The sequence below is a fragment of the Mustelus asterias genome, chromosome 11, assembly GCF_964213995.1.
Source record: "Mustelus asterias chromosome 11, sMusAst1.hap1.1, whole genome shotgun sequence".
NCBI classification, from domain to species: Eukaryota; Metazoa; Chordata; class Chondrichthyes; order Carcharhiniformes; family Triakidae; genus Mustelus; species Mustelus asterias.
Genome location: NC_135811.1, coordinates 38,850,220 through 38,869,412, shown reverse-complemented (window position 1 = coordinate 38,869,412; position 19,193 = coordinate 38,850,220). Strand labels below are relative to the sequence as shown.

The following is a 19,193-nucleotide window of genomic DNA, read 5'->3' as shown; positions in this document are numbered from 1 at the left end:
TGTTTGTGAACAGAACTTCCACTCACCTGATGAAGGAGCAGCGCTCTGAAAGCTTGTGCTACCAAATAAACCTGTTGGACTTTAATCTGGTGTTGTGAGACTTCTTACTATACCTTTATCCTGCCATTTACACATTCGGATCTGTTGATGGGTCACTATCAGCACCCTTCTTAGCCATGATCATCTTCATTTACATTCCCTTGGTCTATGACATCTTTGTCAATCCCCCTCTCCCCGCTCACCCATTCAGTATAAATATCAGCCTATCTTCTACTGTCTTCAGCTCTGTCATAGGGTCATCCAGACTCGAAACATTAGCTCTACTCCCTCTCTACAGATGCTGAGAATTTCCAGCATTTTCTGTTTTTGTCCTTATCTTTGTCATGAGTCCCTTATTTATGCCTACCATGTCTGCTACATTACCTTTATCTATTTTTTCTGTTATACAATTTCCAGCACAGAAAAAGACCATTCAGCCCTACTGATCTATTCCACTGCTTTTATTAAAGATGTTCATTATTAGCATCATTAAGAAATTTTGCAAACTCATGTATTTAGATGGACATACATGGTTGAAATGACCATTCATCTATTTTTTGGTAATATCCTGTCAAAGGCTGAACTTATGCAACAATCTAAGATTTAAAAAAGAAAAAGCTTAAAGGCATGAAAAAGGTATTTTTAAGATATGACTAATAAATCAACCCAAGTCCCAAGAAGCACCATATTATGAGGAAAGGGACAACTAGATGAGGGCCCCTTTGAAAGTCAAATATATGACACTTTTGAAACGAATGACAAGTTGATTTTGGGGTCAGGTAGCAGGTGAATGATACTGGATTTATTTGATTGTCAGGTCAAATAAGGATTCTCCGATAGTTTGAGATTATATGTTCTGGGAGAGAGAACTTAAATAGGGCAGCTTAAGCTTTGTTTGTGTATCGATAAGAAAAAGAGAACCAAGTATGGGAGACCAAAAATATAAATGATACTAATAAGAATTATTGCTCAAAGACAGTATATTGCCTGAGTTTATTTTTCTAAACACTTATCATGGATCAGTATAGTTTGATTCGAGTTAATTTATTTTTCTCTGGCCCGCTGCAGCTCCAGAGAGGGTTCAAGATAGGGATGATTAAGTTGGTGAGCCAACATTTGGGAAGATTACATTTGCCTATGAAATTTGGCAATGATAGAACAAATCAGCCTATTATTAAGTTGGAATCAAGTGTTAATTGATGTGTTATGCAGAAGTGCAAGCAGGTGGGTGTGTGTTGGTACATATTAAGCATTAAAGGAGGTGCATGATGCATGCACGAGATAATACAATATTTGCACATTAGATTCCTTTCCTGCCATTTATTTGATATGCTTGTTTGGGAAAACACTATGTTTCATCTGCAGGCAATCAATCCATCACTGGTAAAGCTTTTCTTCCTCCTGACTAATGTGAGACAGTTTCTCTTTATTGGAAACCAATGTCCAGATAGAAGCAGCAGACCAACACTCTAACTTTGCAGTCAGTGGTCGAAATTCTCCAGTCACGCACACCCTGCTACTGCTACCAGCAAGAATGGAAAATTTGGCACTCAGTCGAATCTCCATTCACTGTAGCAGGACTGGAGAACCCCAGCTGCGAGCGAGGTCGGAGAATTCCGGCCAGTGCATCAACTCAAGGGCTGGAATTCTCTGTTCTCTGCAGAGTGCCAAATTCTCTGTTCTCATTGGCAGTGGTAGCGAGACCAGAGAATTCTATCCAAGATCAATTGAATTTTCAATTCAATTCAGCAAAACTGAAAATATGCTTCATCAAGATTTTTATTTCTTCACTACGTGAATATTGGAATAGTAATTACCAAAAAGGCCTGATTGATGTATACTCACAGAATGACCTGTGCAAATAAAACAGTTCCAGTCTATTTCAAATAATTCAGGGCTTTTTAGAACTAGCCAATAGTTTGGTTTCAACATTGTAAATAACAGGAAAGTGGGAATTTAATGCTAAAAATATGACCCAAAATTCAAATTAAGTGAAAATTAAGTGCTAAAATTAAAGTATCAGCCTGCTTCAATTAGCCAATTTCAACTTGGGAGGTTTAATTATAGTTGGAAATTAATATAAAAATATTTCAATCTTGTAATGTTCCATTAATGGATCCCCAGAAATTATCTGGAACCTAAATTATAAAAAAATGATTATAAGCTAAAGTTGGCATGGTGGCATAGTGGTTAGCACTGCAGCCTCAGCACCAGGGACCCGGGTTCAATTCTGGTCTCAGGTCACTGTCTGTGTGGAGTTTGCACATTCTCCCCATGTTTGCGTGAGTTTCCTCTGGGTGCTCCGGTTTCCTCCCACAGTCCAAAGATGTGTGGGTTAGGTTGATTGGCCGTACTAAATTGCCCTTTAGCATCAGGGGACTAGCAGGTTAAATATGTGGGGGTTTGGGGATAGGGCCTGGGTGGAATTGTTGTCGGTCCAGGCTCCATGGGCCGAATGGCCTCCTTCTGCACTGTAGAGATTCTATGATTCTAAAAACAAATGATTGGTTTTCCCAACAGTACAATTTACACTGCGGGTCCCTGGGACTTTAAAAATACCAGTAACAACTCACACTTTATAGAACACCTTCAATGCAGTAAAGCATCCCAAGGTGCTTCACAGGAACTTTATCAAATAAAATTTGACAGAGATATTCCCGTGGTCCTGTTTTTTTGGCCTCTTTTCCAAAGAAGTCACACACCACAGGTTTACAGCATCCTTCTATGAATGTAAATTAGGTGTGAGTTTGCACAGCCACCTTATTGGGATACAAGGTCTGCATTTCAATAGTTAGCAAAATACAGCTATAAAATCTTACTTTGCAATCAGGTATCCTTTTATCTTCCCAACCCTTACTTGACGGTCGCCAGGAGGAGGTGTACATCTGTGGAAATATGGGTATGAAGTCCATGCCAACTGGTGGAGGAAATCCTACGACTGGGGGATGCATTATACAGTCCCACTGGTTAAAAAAAAGAAGAATGCACAATGATGATCATACTTTGCTTCTAGGAAGATAAGTTTCATAAGATACAAATTAGTTTCATCCCCTTTAAAAAAAAAGTGTAACTTATCTTAACATTGCTTAGCTTGTGCTTTCTAGAGTATTCTAACTGAATATTCATATGTCCCAAAGTTAAGTTCAAGCCATTGGGAGACCACAAATTCAAAATAGATAAATATATCTTGCTTTAAAAGATGGTTGTAAATTCTCTTGATAAATAATGGGGTGAATTTTTACTTTGACCACTGACAGAAAGCAACAACTAGTGGATTCATCGTCATTTTACACAACACCCGATTCTTATTTTCATTGACATCAGTGAAAATATGACAGCGTGCAAACTGGGCAGCTTGTGAAAATTTACCCCAAGTGAATTCTAAAGTAACTTTCAGCAAACATCAGGTTCAACTATCTCTGCCCACTTCCTGCACTCGGTGCTATGTCTGCCAAAGGTTAATACTGTAGAAGTCCAATTTTTTTTTTAACCTGGCAACAGAAATGTAAAGATAACCTTTTATGGATAGTTCATTTTAAGTGTTATTTATTCCATCCAGGCTTCAAGGACAATTGAACTTTTCCTCCTTTGCTATCATTGGGACCAACAGCATATTGGAAGCAACACATACAAGAATGCTTCTGAGAAAACTGTGCATAAAGGCCAACTCATACTGTGAGCTGATCAATTTTTCATATTCTGATGAATTCATGAAAAGAACTGGGTTAGGATGATGATAACTTGAATTCAACTGTACTGTACAGGTCTGCAAAGGTTAGTGACCATCACTGCACAATTGATGTAGAAGAAGCACCTATAACATTACAAAATGTTGGGCTAATCTAAAATACTGTAACACAACTGCTGTTCAACTATTGTCAATGCAGCAGATGCAGAAATCCTACTGTTTTCAAAGCAAACAGAGGCTTCTGTTTTTACACACGAGAACGTTTGATTAAAATTAATGAATAAAACCTTAGTTGTTATATCCTGAGTAGGCACTGCAATAAAATGTCTTTTACAGTCTACTAATAAGCCTTGTGCTAATAAAGCATTTGCAGCCTTCACTGTCAACCATGGCTCAGTGGGTATCACTCTTGCCTCTGGGTCAATATGTTCAATTCCCATTCCAGAGACTTGAGCACAAAATCTCCAGTGCGGTACTGAGGAGGCGTTATGCCGACAGAGGTGCTACCATCCCAATGAGATGCGAAACCTAAGGCCATATCTGTTATCTCAGTTTGATGTAAAAGTTTCATAGCAATATTTTGAAGAAGAGCAGGTGAGTTTTCCCTGATATTTATCCCTCAACAATGCCACTAAAACAGACTTATCTATTCATTATTACATTGTTATTTGTGGGATCTTGCTCTGCACAAATTGGCTGCCAGATTTCCTACATTATAATAGGGTCTCCACTTCCCTCTGTGGATCACCACCTTGGGCGGTGTGGTGAACCATCGTTGGTTCCCACTGGAGAGGTACAAAAAAACAGAATACAGTGTCAGCAGTCTATAAGTTCAGACGGTCAGGGGAACCGCACCGTCGTTGTGACCTCCTCAATACCGGCGGTGATGCCGGAGTAGGCACTTGCGGTGGCGTTCTCCCCAAAACGGCGTCCAGCTGTTCTTCCACGGACTCACAGGCCGGTTGACCCTGAGGTGACGGTAGTCCAGGGGATCCTGACACGCCCTGCGGTGGCGACCATCTTCTGGGCTCAGGCAAGCTGTACACGGGAGTAAAAGGGTTAAGCAATGGTCCCGATGCTGCCCACGCCGTGTCCGGGAAAGAAATAAGAGATAAGGGGTTTGTTACTGGGGGTATGGGAGCGACAGGGGTTGCTACGTCCCCTGCTGGCGCCAGGTCTCGGATCGAGACCGTGTCCTCTCGCCCGTCAGGGTATGCCACATAGGCATACGGAGGGTTGGCGTGGAGGAGATGGACCTGTTCGACAAACGGGTCGGACTTGCGGGCCCTTACATGTCGCCGCAGGAGGACGGGTCCTGAATACGTCAACCAAGACGGTAATGAGGTCCCCGAGGAAGACTTCCGAGGGAATGAGAACATCCTCTCGTGGGGAGTAGCATTGGTTGCCGTACACAGGAGGGAGCGAATAGAATGGAGCGCATCAGGGAGCACCTCTTGCCAACGGGAGACTGGAAGACCTTTTGACTTCAACGCCAGTAAGACAGCCTTCCAGACTGTAGCATTCTCGCGTTCCACCTGTTCATTACCCCTAGGGTTGTAACTCGTGGTCCTACTAGAGGCAATCCCGTATGAGAGCAGGAATTGCCTCAAGTCATCGCTCATGAACGACGAGCCCCTGTCGCTATGGATGTAGCTGGGGTACCCGAACAGGGTAAAAAGATCACGGAATGCCTTGATCACCGTGGCAGCGGATGTATCAGAGCAGGGAACAACAAAAGGGAACCGAGAGTACTCATCAATGATATTGAGGAAGTACACATTCCGATCTGTTGAGGGAAGGGGGCCCTTAAAATCAACACTCAGTCTCTCGAAGGGACGAGTGGCCTTGACTAAATGTGCCCGATCAGGTCAGTAAAAGTGCGGTTTGCATTCCGCGCAAACCCGACAGCTCCTTGTTACCGACCTGACGTCCTCCACCGAGTAAGGCAGGTTGCGGGCTTTTACAAAGTGGTAGAGCCGAGTGACCCCAGGATGGCACAGGTCATTATGGAGGGCGTGCAAACGGTCCTCCTGTATACTAGCGCATGTTCCACACGAGAGGGCATCCGAGGGCTCATTGAGCTTCCCTGGACGATACATGATATCGTAGTTATAGGTGGAGAGTTCAATTCTCCACCGCAAGATCTTGTCATTCTTGATCTTGCCCCTCTGCGTGTTGTTAAACATGAACGCCACGGACCACTGGTCCGTGATCAAGGTGAACCGTTTTCCCGCCAAGTAATGGCGCCAGTGCCTGACGGCCTCCACAATGGCCTGGGCCTCCTTTTCCACCGAATTTCGGGGCCTTGGAGGGTGCGGGAAAAAAATGCGACGGGCCTGCCCGCCTGGTTAAGTGTGGCGGCCAGGGCGAAATCAGATGCATCGCTTTCCACCTGAAAGGGGATGGACTCGTCTACAGCGTGCATCGTAGCTTTCGCGATGTCGGCTTTCAATTTATCGAAGGCCAATCGGGCCTCTGGCGTTAAGGGAAAATTCGTGGACTTAATGAGCGGACGGGCTTTGTCCGCGTAGTTGGGAACCCACTGCGCATAATAAGGGAAGCCTAAGCATCTTCTCAGTGCTTTTGCACTAGTAGGTAAGGGAAGTTCAGCAAGGGGGCGCATACGGTCTGGATCAGGGCCAATGACCCCGTTTTCCACCACGTATCCTAGGATGGCTAAACGGCGCGTGCGACACAAACACCTCTCCCTGTTGTAGGTCAAGTTCAGGCGAGATGCAGTGCGTAAGAAGTTCAGGAGGTTTGTGTCGTGGTCCTGCTGGTCATGGCCGCAGATGGTGACATTAGTCAGGTACGGGAAGGTAGCCCGCAGCCCGTTCTGGTCCACCATTCGGTCCATAGCACGCTGGAAGACCGAGACCCCATTGGTGACACCAAAGGGAACCCTGAGAAAATGATACAAACGACCATCCGCCTCAAAAGCCATGTATTGTCAGTCCTCTGGGCGAATGGGGAGTTGGTGGTAGGCAGACTTGAGGTCTATGGTGGAGAACACCCGGTACTGCGCAATCTGATTGACCATATCAGATATGCGCGGGAGGGGATACGCATCCAGCTGCGTATATCGGTTAATGGTCTGACTGTAGTCAATGACCATCCGGGGTTTGTTCCCGCTCTTGACCACCACGACCTGTGCTCTCCACGGACTAACATTGGGTTGTATGATCCTTTCTTTGAGGAGCCGCTGAACCTCAGATCTAATGAAGATCCGATCCTCAGCGCTGTAACGCCTACTTTTAGTCGCGATGGGCTTGCAGCCTGGCACAAGATTCTGGAACAAGGAGGGTGTGGTGATCTTCAGCGTCGAGAGGCTGCAGGAGGGGCGCGTTGGGCAATTTGGAGGCTGCTGCTGTTTTCCCACTGCCAGTGAAGGGAGTGGCCCACCGTACTGTAGGATTACACTCCTCAAGTGGACCATGAAGTTTAGTCCGAGAAGTATTGGCGCGCAAAGATACGGCAACACAAGGAGCTTGAAGCGCTCGTAAACTGTGCCTTGTACTTTCAAGGTTACCACGCAACTCCCTAGCACGGCAACAGACCGGGACCTTGATGCCATAGAGATTGTCTGTTTGGCAGGTTGAATCTGGAGTCCACACCGCTTCACAGTGTCTGGGTGGATAAAGCTCTCAGTGCTCCCGCTGTCAAACAGACAATAAATCACGTGGTTATTTACCTGGATATTCATCATAGATCTGTCGAGTCTATGAGGCTTGGCCTGGTCCAGGATGATCGACGCCACCGTTGGTTCATGAGCACCACTGCAGGCAGCTGAAATCGATGAGGAGGACCCCTGCTGGTCGTTCGTGGTCAGTGTCGACCAACATGGCTGCCCCCATGAATCGCACGTGGGTGAGGACGCCAAACTCAGCGACCCCTGGTGGTCATACTCCTCCGACTCCGTCGACCGTAATGGCGTCGTCCTGGTCTCGCACGTGGACGAACCCCGCGACGACTTCGACGATGAAGACCCAAGCTCTGAAGAATCGCAGGCCGCACTGCCGTTCCTGGGTTTGGATCGGCACACTTTTGAATAATGCCCTTTTTTACTGCATGCGGTGCACAATACAGCTTTAGCGGGACACTTTTGCCGAGTATGCTTCGCTCCTCCACAGAGGTAGCACCGCGGGCCGCCCAGGGCTGCAGCCATCGTCTGGCCCGAATGGGAGCATGCCATTACACAGCATTTCGAACCCCTTATCTCTTATTTCTTCCCCGGACACGGCGCGGGCAGCATCGGGACCATTGCTTAATCATGTTACCCCCATGTACAGCTTGCCTGAGCCCAGAAGATGGTCGCCACCGCAGGGCGTGTCAGGATCCCCTGGACTACCGTCACCTCAGGGTCAACCGGCCTGTGAGTCCGTGGAAGAACAGCTGGACACCGTTTTGGGGAGAACGCCACCGCAAGTGCCTACTCCTTTGTCACCGCCGGTATTGAGGAGGTCACAACGACGGTGCGGTTCCCCTGACCGTCTGAACTTATAGACCGCTGACACTGTATTCTGTTTTTTTGTACCCCGCCGGCCTTTGTTTTCAAAGGAGGGGTGAATGTGGTGAACCATCGTTGGTTCCCACTGGATAGTGCTGAGCCAGGGGCTGGCCAGGACTACAAGGATGTACATATGTTACTGTTGGGTTGTGCTATTGTTGCTGTTGGTTTAGGGTGGGGTTGTTACACCTTTGTACTGCAGTGTTGTGGCACATCCCAGTCGGGCTCCGCCTCCTGGGAGAGGTATAAGAGTCCCTGCTCTGGCCAGGACCCCTTCAGTCTGGGATAGTGTATATAAGTTCTGGTAGCTTAGTTAACAGTAAATAAAAGCCTTTCATTTACTGAGCTTCAAGCCTCGTGTCTGAATAGCGCATCAGGCGGCATGGTAGCACAAGGGCGGCATGGTAGCACAAGGGCGGCACGGTAGCACAGTGGTTAGCACTGCTGCTTCACAACTCCAGGGACCTGGGTTCGAATCCTGGCTCGGGTCACTGTCTGTGTGGAGTTTGCACATTCTCCCTGTGTCTGCGTGGGTTTCCTCCGGTGCTCCGGTTTCCTCCCACAGTCCAAAGATGTGCGGGTTAGGTTGATTGGCCATTCTAAATTGCCCCTTAGTGTCCCGGGATGCATAGGTTAGAGGGGTTAGTGGGTAAATATGTAGGGATATGTGGATAGGGCCTGGGTGGGATTGTGGTTGGTGCAGACTCGATGGGCCAAATTGCCTCTTTCTGCACTGTAGGATTCTATGATGCTGCAGAGAGGCTTGTGCACTCCAATGATCCCTTGGGTGATGCCATTGGGAGCTCCTTGTGCCTAGTTGGGCCAGCCATGGTGGCAAGGTCAGGGGATGGTGCCAGACAAAGGTCAATCTAAAATGTCTTCAATGGTATAAGAGGTGAAAGAAGCCTAAATATCTCACTTGCTGCAAACAAAGGAGGTGACTAAGGTAGCAACATCAGCCTGGTTCAACATGCCACCGAAATCTCACCCCAACCCAACAAGATGATGGCATCCCCAAGATCCAATGTTAAATAAAGCCACAGGAAGGCTTCCACCAGGATAGAAGCAGTCCGTGTCTAAAAGCAACATGACCTGGACAATACCCAGGCTTGGGCTGATACGTGGCAAGTAACGTACATGCCACAAAAGTGCCGGGCAATGAACATCTCCAACATGAGAGATCTAACCATCACCCTTTGACATTTAATGGCATTACCATCACTGAATACCCCACTATCAACATCCCAGAGGTTATCATTGACCAGAAATTGAACTGGACTAGCCATATAAATACTGCGGCTGCAACAGCAGATCAGAGGCTTGGAATCCTGCAGCAAACACCTTCTGACTTCCTAAAGCCACTCCACCATCTACAAGGTACAAGTCAGGAGTGTGATGGAATGCTTCCCTACTCTCCCCTTGCCTATATTATTGCAGCTCCAAAACACTTAAGCTTGACACCATCCAGGACAAAGCAGTTCACTTGATTTACACCCCATCCAAAAACATTTACTCCCTCCACCACCAACTATCAGTAGAAGCAGTGTGTTCCATCTAGAAGATGCTCTGCAGTAACTCAAAGGTTCCACAGACAGCACCTTCAAACTCACAACCACTACCATCTAAAAAGGACAAGGCAGCAGGCACGTGGGGACACAACCACCTGGAAGTTCCCGTCCAAGCCACTCACCATCCTCACTTGGAAATAGGCTGTTCCTACACTGTTGCGAGGTCAAAATCCAGGGACTCCTTCTCTAGCTGCACAGTGGGTGTACCTACATCACATGGACTGCAGATGTTCAAGGCAGCAGCTCATCACCACTTTCTGAAGGGAAATTGGAGATGGGCAATAAATGCTGACCTGGCCAGGAAAGTCCACATTCCATGAATGAAAAAAAAAGATCCAAAAAGACTCAAGATTGATATCGCCAGCCTCTGAGACCTGTCTTCTTAGGATGGGGCAGCTGAAGGAACAAACAGGGGATAAGTTTTCTACTGGTAAAGAAAGGCTGAGTGATCCTTGTGTCCATAGAGTTGGTTTTGCCATCTGGAAAATAATCTTGGATGCCCTGCCAGAAATCCCTAAGCCCAGCAACAATGGGGAATTGGAGAGAGAGAGGAAGCTGCACACCTGGGAATCCCTAGTCAAGAATCTGAGCACAGGTAACAGATGCATGACGGTCATATAACACCTACTGAGACAGAAGTGTCTTTGGGCAGAGGACTGACCAGTCCTCTTCAGGCTATCTTCTGCACACCCCAAATAGTGAGGGCACTCAAAAAGGTACCCTAAAAGTAGACTGTTTCACATTCTCCGGGTTGGGGAACCACACCCTGCAGGATCACTATCTTTGTGGTTGAAGAAAGAACATTTTAAATTTTGCAACTTAGAATGAGACAACTCATGGACAATCTTAAGAGCAACTGGCTGGAACGATGAATACACATGTACTACACGAGCTATTGAGACTCTAAATTGATATCACCAGCCTCAGTGAGATCCCTCTCCCTGGGATGGGGCAGTGTAGGAACAAGCAAGAGGATACATCTCCTAGAGGAAAGGAAAGGCTGACAGATATCATGGTGTCCATGGAGTTGGTTTTGCCAACAAAATAGGATTTTAGATGCACTGCCAGAACTCTCCAAGTGTATAAATGAAAGATTCATGACACTTATATCATCAGTGCTTATGCCCCAACCCTTGACTCCAATGAAGATGTTAAGGAAATTTCTCTTCTGACCTTGATAAAGTCCCCACTGCCATCCCCAAAATAAGAAAAGATCTTTCTTCTTGGGGACTTTAATGCAGGTTTGGCCACGACTCCAATGTTTAGAGAGGAACTGTTAAGAAAAATGGAGTGGGAAATGTACATGCAAATAGCTTCCTTCTGCTGACAGAGTGTGCTCAGCACAGTCTCATTACATCAGAAGGTCAGATACAAAACTACATGGAAGCATCCTGGATCAAAGCATTGGCACCTCCAGGATTATGTCGCTGTTCTGGTCAAAGATCTAAGTAACATCTGTATCACTCAATTCATATGGGGCACAGATGCCTGCTAGAAAGATCAACTTGTTCGATCTGTGATGAATATCCACCTCACACCTGGACATTGCAAGACCCAAAAGTCTAAAGGAAGAAGTCAATGTCTCAACCTAAAGCAGCCAATCAAAGAGAAGAATTTGAAGAGCAGCTCACAGCCAGTCTGGAAAGTCTTCACACATCCAACTCAATTCCAGTTAGTGGAGTCTACTCTAATAGACACCAAGGAACAGAATATCAAGTTCAGGCATCATCATCAGGACTGTCCGATCACAACTATGCTAAATTGTTCTGCCAGACTTCTGAGCCTGGCAGAACAATCCAAGGTCATAGGTAGCATTCCAATAGCTCAAGGCTGACACCCAAAAACAAATCCAGAAGCTGAAGGTGGGAAATGAAAACCTGAGGTCTCCAGTGATATGCTGGCATCGTGACATGCAAAGCTTTTTTAAAGATACCAATGCCATCTGTACACCAAAGTCAAATGGACAAAATCACCTTTGCTTATAGGATAGTGTTTCTCTTCTGAAGGATAACAATGCCATTCATCAACACTGGCTAACTCTTCATCCATGAATCCAGAGTGGCAATTGATACTCTTTAGGTTAAACCCAGTACCCTCTGGTAGAATATATGGTATTGATGGGAGAGATGCAACAAGCAATTAAACAGATGACAAACAACAAAGGCTGCAGCCCCAATGGCATTCCAGCTTCAAAGCTGTTGGGCCTTTGTTCACATGAAAACTCCATGGATTTTGAAGCAAGAAGAACTTCCCCACGCACTAAGGCAGGCAGCTGCAATGTTGGGATTTTGCGTCATCTTGCTTCCGAGCTAATAAAAAAACATGCACGAGAAACACATGGCCTCAGATTTGCCTGCCATGCCGTGACTTCACCGCTGCCTCATCATGGATGCCATTTTTTAAACGTGTCCCACACACACCTATAAACACAGGCCCATGAGGGTGCACCTGCTCCATACCGAAATCAGGCCAGACCTTCCAGCTCTTGACCCTCCACAGGACACCCATCAACGACACTACAGACAACACAGCGTAGCAGTCAGCAGGCTGCCTCCACCTCTATTGTGGATGTTGGGGAGGCACTATAGTGTAGCGGTAGGGTTAGGAAATCTAAGAAATATTCGGAGCACTACAATGGCACAGGTGTTAAAAACATTGTGTGGTGTGTGTGTCTTCACCTAAACACTCGTTGAGGTCAGTGATGCTAATTGCAAATGATTATATATCGTGCTCAATGGAGCCTTCAGGGCAAGTGCTGGTAGCGCATATGTTAGCTTGATACTATGGCGAGGAAAGCAATTGGATAGGAGCAAGGATGTAGTAAAACTGTCGAGTGCTCTTTATTATTAAGTAAACATAACCTTGAGGGCTTCATGGTGCCAGAGTCTGCTGCAATTGACTAAGGGGAGGCATGATGGTAACCTGTCTTTGCTCAAGAAGAGTGTCTTATGGCAGACAACATTTAGAATATCATCCTCAAATGGCCCATATCTACCGCCTCTTCCCCATTACTTCCCGCTTCTGCCCACATGATCACTAAACCGGTCTCTTTCCACCTTGGCATCATCGTCCAACTCTGGCCCTGTCTCAGCTCATCTGCTGCCGAAACAGCCATCTATGCCTTTGCTGCATCCAGACTGGACTATATAAACACACTACTTGCCAGCCTCCCACATTCTACCCTCTCTAGGCTACAGACGTTCCAAAACTCTGCTCTCCGTGCTCTTATTCAGAACAAGTCCTGTTCACCATTAACCCCATGCTCACTGACCTACACTGCCTCACAGTCGAATTATTAGAATTCATCCTTGTTACAAATATCTCCATGGCCGCGCCTCACCTTGGGCAAGATTTTACAGCTGCGCTCGTCCAGAAACCACAAAATCCCACCCAAGATCAACGGACCTTTCCATGGTCCACCCCTCGTCTGTTCCAATTCCCATGGCGGGCAGGACAGGAATCTTTTCCCCTTTATCCCAATAATCTCTTCTAGCACCACAACCCTCCAACTATCTGTGCTGGATCACAAGAACTAAGTGTTCTTCCTCCCAGCATCCTCCACCACAACACCCTCTCCCCCCCACCCCAACCTCAAACTCCCAACCCACCATTATCAGAACTTGCCCACAATACAAACCTCTCTCATCCCCAAATGGTGAGGAAACCACGTTCCTCTTCCCCCAACGCAATTGAACTGACTTCCCCTTCCCACACACAATTCCACAAGCTTCATGATGTCTTTGTGCATTTTGTCACAATATTTCTGTTTGTTAGCGTGTCTGCAAACGTTGAAAATCATATCCCTGTACCAGTTATAGTAGTTCATGGAGCGGCACAGCGACAGTGGTTAGGACTGCTGCCTCACAGTGCCAGGGACCCGGGTTCAATTCCGGCCTTGGGTGATTGTCTGTGTAGAGTTGGCACGTTCTCCCAGTATCTACGTGGATTTCCTCCGGGTGCTCCAGTTCTCTCCCACACTCCAAAGATGTGTGCATTAGGTTGACTGGCCATCCTAAATTGACTCTAGTGTCAGGGGGACTAGCAGGATAAATGTATGGGGTTACGGAATAGGGCCTGGGTGGAATTGTGGTCGGTACAAACTCAATGGGCCAAATGGCCTCCTTCTATACTATAGGGATTCTATGATTTGATGGAGGCTTGGCCCACACTTGCAAACTAGTGCCCTTGAAGCCACATACAAACAATTGTCTCTCTTTCCCTCCATTCACTTCTTCCATCTGTTGCTGAGCAAATTTTGTTCTGTGCACCAAAATCGAGGTAATGTGTGGGGCGCACCACCAGAAGAAACAGAAAAATCTATATAAACAAGATACTTTTTTAAAATTACCATTGCTACAAAAGAAGAATACCATCCCCAGCCAGCCATTAGCACAGTAGCATGGTCGTCCACAAATTACCAGATTTACCAAATTCAATTTTAAATTTACCACGGTGGCATCTAAACTCACAATCTCTAGGCTTTTAAAGTTTGGTATCATAATCACGACACTATTGTACATGAGAGAGAAAACTGTTAATTAGAAAATATGGAAAAAGACAACTTATACTTTTTCAGCTTTTTGAGACTTTCCTTTATATTAAAACAATCTGCTATGAAGAGGAGTGAAGAAAATAGCTCCATCATTTCGTCACATTAACAACGTACATAATCTAGCAGAGGTAAAATGTCTTTGTGAATTGGGGTGGAGGTTGACTTGTGAACTAGGGGCTGAAGGTCAGTGAAACAGTGTGCCTGTAAAGGAAATTTAAAGTTTATATACGAGTGTCACAAGTAGGCTTACGTTAACACTGCAATGAAGCTACCGTGAAAATCTCCTAGTCACCACATTTGAGCGCCTGTTCGGGTACACTGGAGGGAGAATTTAGCACGGCCGATGCACCTAACCAGCACGTCTTTCAGACTGTGCAAGGAAACCAGAGCACCCGGAGGAAACACATACTGACACGGGGAGAACATGGGCGACACGGTGGCACAGTGGTTAGCACTGCTGCCTCATAGCACCAGGGACCTGGGTTCGATTCCCAGCTTGGGTCACTGTCTATGTGGAGTTTGCATGTTCTCCCCGTGTCTGCGTGGGTTTCCTCCAGGAGCTCCAGTTTCCTCCCACGGTGTGAAAGACATGCTGGTTAGGTGGATTGACCCAAAACAGGCGCCGGAGTGTGGCGACTAGGAGAATTTCACCAAAACTTAATTGGAGTGTTAATGTAAGCCTTACTTGTGGCTAATAAATAAACTTTACTTTTACATGCGGACTCTGCACAGACAGTGATCCAAGCCAGAAATCGTACCCGGGTCCATGGCACTGTGAGGCAGCAGTGCTAACCACTGTGAATTGAAGAGGAAAACTACACTGGGGAAGAGAGTGTTGTGATGAAGAGAGAATTGAATCAGAGGGGGAAGAATGACTGTTCAGGAAACTTTCGGGGAAGTAATGGCATTTATTTTGTTTAGGTTAAAATCTATGAATTCTGAAGGAATAAACCATTTAACAAATTTTAAAGTAAACTGTCTCTCACAATACATACAAAGGTGAATTGGGGAGAGATAATGGGGTCGATTCTACCATCATCCCACTGTCCTAATTTTTTAGCGCAGCGGGCCGGGAGAATCGCACGTCGGCCAATTCATGGGTTTTCTGCAAGCGTTCGTGCCATGCTTGCGTCTCCCAGGCCTGGATTTCCAACGGCGTCTGCGTGGCGCCGGAAATTGGCTGGGAGGTGGGGCAAGCATTTAACAAACTATTTAAAGGCTATTAGCAGGCCCGGGGCTGAATTCTCCAGGCCCGCTAGTGTCGCCCACCCCACCAGGAGTATTTCACCAGCAGGGTTCAGACTAGCTCCCCACTTTCAGGGAACTAGCAGGACGACCCTTCTCGATTGAAGGGAGGGCAATCTGGAGCCTCCCCTCGGGCATGGGCACTCTGATAGTGCCAGCCTGTTGTTCCTTGCACTGCCCAAGCAACAAAGTGCCCATGCCTAGGGGGCACCTTGCACTGCCCATCAGGCATGGGGCAGAGCCAAGTGGGCTTGATCTGGGGGCCGATCAGTCGGGGTGGGGGGAGGGTCTCACTGCCACTCTGCATTGGGATCCAGTTGGGGCAGGAGGGAGGCCAGCGATCGGGGTGAGCTGGGGGGGGGGGGGGCGTCAGGCCAGGCTGGGGAATGGTTGGGGGGGGGGGGGGGGGTGGTGAAGCAGCACTGCAGGGGTCCCAGGCTGGCCAGCAAATCGAGCTGGCAAGCAAAGAGGGAGGCTGACAATTCAGGGCCACTGCGCATGCACAATGGCCTTGAAGTGTCAGCCTCCCGGGTGGGAATAAGCCATACCCCCTGAAATCTAATGATATTCACGCTGGTGGCCTCTGCACTGCACAGAGTGGGGGAGATTCTAGTGTGAACTCCCGCTGAAAAAATCAGCACGATTTACTCCAGTTTTCCCGCGAATTTGACACTAGGAACTTTTTTGGGAGAATCCCGTTCAGTATTTGTAAGTATGCAAAATAACTTCACAGAACCTTTGCATTTTTATTTGGAGAATTGGACTTGACATTCTAAACTTTTCACAAACTCCCTTGTCTTTTTAATGTGTGAATATCTTTTGGAATCAATTTTCCCTTAATTTTTTTTAAAAAACAGAAATAGCTGCAGTAGAAAGATTAGATCAGTGGTATTAACTGATGCAAACATTTTCTTCCCAACTTACCTCCTACTCATGGTTTTCCTCCTCCAGCTCATTTTTTCTCTCAATTCGACAATTTCCTCTCCAACCCTGCATTGTGCTTCCCTCCCCAACCCTCCCACTCGTCACCTTCCTCCTGACTCACCACCTCCTCCTGACCTTTCCGCTCGCTGCCCCCCACCCAGCTTGACACTTTACTCAAGTTCACCACATCCACACCCCCCCCAACCTGCCTGCTGTCTCTCTTCCTGATCCTCCGGCCTGCTGTTTCCCTCTCTCAAATCCTCGCTATGACTGAGGACTTGGGAGAGGGCAGCAAGGGAGGAAGTGAAGACACAAGCAGGAGGGTCGTGGAGGGAAGGGGCAAGTGAGAGGGAAGCAGTGAGCGAGAGAGAAAGAGGCAAGCGGGCCACAGAAAAGACAATTGCGGACATAACATTGGGCTCCTGTAATTGACACGAGTGCATTTCGGTTGTTATTTCCACCTGATTAATCACGTCAGCAGGCTTGGATCTGTTAGTTTCCTGTTTTATATGAGTCCACCAGTGATTTGCTCATGGGACCGTGTGTCAGTAATCCTCATTTAACCATCCGGATATATACAGCTGTAATAATTAAGTGTGTGGCACTTGATGGAATGTTGCACAGCCACACAGATTAGTGGGCACATTGGACTGGTGACCAAACTGGACATGCAAATGTTGAATAACAGTGTTCCCAAGATCAATCCTGCTGAACACCACTTCCCAACTTCCGTCAGTGTGATCTTTAATCCCAATTTGCTATCCATTCTATTTATCCCATGGCTTCATACACTCAGTCATGAGTCTAGTATGCAGCACTTTATCAAAGGCCATGTATATTCCATTTACTTTACCCTTCCCAGCTCTTTATTATTTCTTCAAAAAATTCAGTAATGTTGCTCAGGTATGACCTCTTTTCAAAATCATTCTCGCTATTCTTCATTATAGTTTTCCATTGTATCTTTTGAGTAAACATCCTATTATTTTACTTACCACTGATGTGGTAGGCAAGTCTGATATGCAGTTATTGCACAAGACCTTAGCATTTGTGCACATTTTCCTTTGCTCAGCAGACCAGACATTATCCAATACCCTGACTTTCTGTATCTGATACCAAGGACTGCAGTACCTTAAGCAATGAAGGACTTATGCTACAGAGCATATCTTCCGCCTGTTAACTTAAGTCTCAGTGAGGTGAAGTTTATCAAATTGTACTGTACATTAGCTTTGTGATGAATAACCTTATTTGTGTGTATTATTGGAATGTTGTGAACAAGTTTTAAATGCCAACATATTGTGATGTAGCTTTAAGAAATAACAGATGGAGTTAAAATTGGGCTAGACTTACACATTTGAGCTCCAGTAAGTCAAGCATTAACAATAAACAGAAGCCAAAACTGAATGGCCTGAGGACTAGAAATGTAAGTAAAAGGTACAAGCTAAATTTAGTTTATTGTAGGAAAGCACTCTTCCCATCGATCAGGAATTGTAAACATAGAGGGTGGGATTCTCCGGCTGCGCTTGCCCCAAAACCGGAGAATCCCGCCCGAGGTCAATGGACCTTTCCGTGGTCCGCCACACACAACGCCCCCCCCCCCCCCACCCCCCTATGATTCCTATGGAAGATGGGATGGGAGACTTCCCCCCAGAGATTAAAATAAGGTTAAGTTGTTGCAGAGAAGCCAGAAGACTTTCTCCAGGTGGTAACATATTGCAAATATTTGGTTAGAAGTTATTACAGGTGTTGACACACGTGCACAACTTGGGTTGATTTTTGCAAAAGCTGCCTACAAAAAGGACATAAAAACAGAATATTTGGCAGCAGTCTTTGCTCTTGCCAGAGGACAACCTTCATCTCAGGACCCTTACTAATGGACAGAAAGTAGTTGGCACTTGCAAGAGGCATTACCAGTTGACAGGCATCGTCATAACTTAAGGATTTGCTGTCAGACATGTTGGTACAGGCTGAAGGATTTGCCATGTGAAGTGCAGGTATAGGTGAAGGGTTAGTCATAAGAAATTCAGGTATAGGTGTCATAGAAACCCATAGAAACCCTACAGTGCAGAAGGAGGCCATTCGGCCCATCGAGTCTGCACCGACCACAATCCCACCCAGGCCCTACCCCCACATATTTTACCCGCTAATCCCTCTAACCTACACATCCCAGGACTCTAAGGGGCAATTTTCTAACCTGGCCAATCAACCTAACCCGCACATCTTTGAACTGTGGGAGGAAACCGGAGCACCCAGAGGAAACCCACGCAGACACGAGGAGAATGTGCAAACTCCACACAGACAGTGACCCGAGCCGGGAATCGAACCCGGGACCCTGGAGCTGTGAAGCAGCAGTGCTAACCACTGTGCTACCGTGCCGTGTCAGATCAGTATCAAAATCCAGTATTGGGGCTACAAAGTAATAGCCTTAAGAAAGTGAACAATCTTCATCAGGAAGCTCCTTCCAGCTCGAGAAAGAGCATGTGAGCACTCAGCAGCAGTTGTAAGATGTATAGCTACAGCACATTGGGAAATTAGACTTGAGGTTTTAAAGATGTAAAAGGGGTTTTAGCATGCATATCAGAGTTGAACTGACTAAGTTAAGATTTTGAAGAATGTTGCAAGTCAGGAGACCAGGTTCAAGGAACCAAGATGAGAAAATATAGCAGGCAGTAA

At 46.4% G+C, this 19,193-nt stretch overlaps 1 protein-coding gene across 1 annotated transcript in view; it reads right to left on the bottom strand.

Moving 5' to 3' along the window:
- Positions 1-18,476, bottom strand: part of tcerg1l (transcription elongation regulator 1 like) — a 92,785-nt gene extending 74,309 nt beyond the window's left edge. Inside the window, exons 1-2 of the mRNA XM_078222906.1 lie at positions 18,432-18,476; positions 2,859-3,002 (exon numbers count right to left, since the gene is read on the bottom strand). Of these exons, the coding sequence (XP_078079032.1) occupies positions 2,859-3,002; positions 18,432-18,476 (189 nt within the window). The remainder of the gene's footprint in view (positions 1-2,858; positions 3,003-18,431) is intronic.
- Positions 18,477-19,193: the final 717 nt, after the last annotated feature.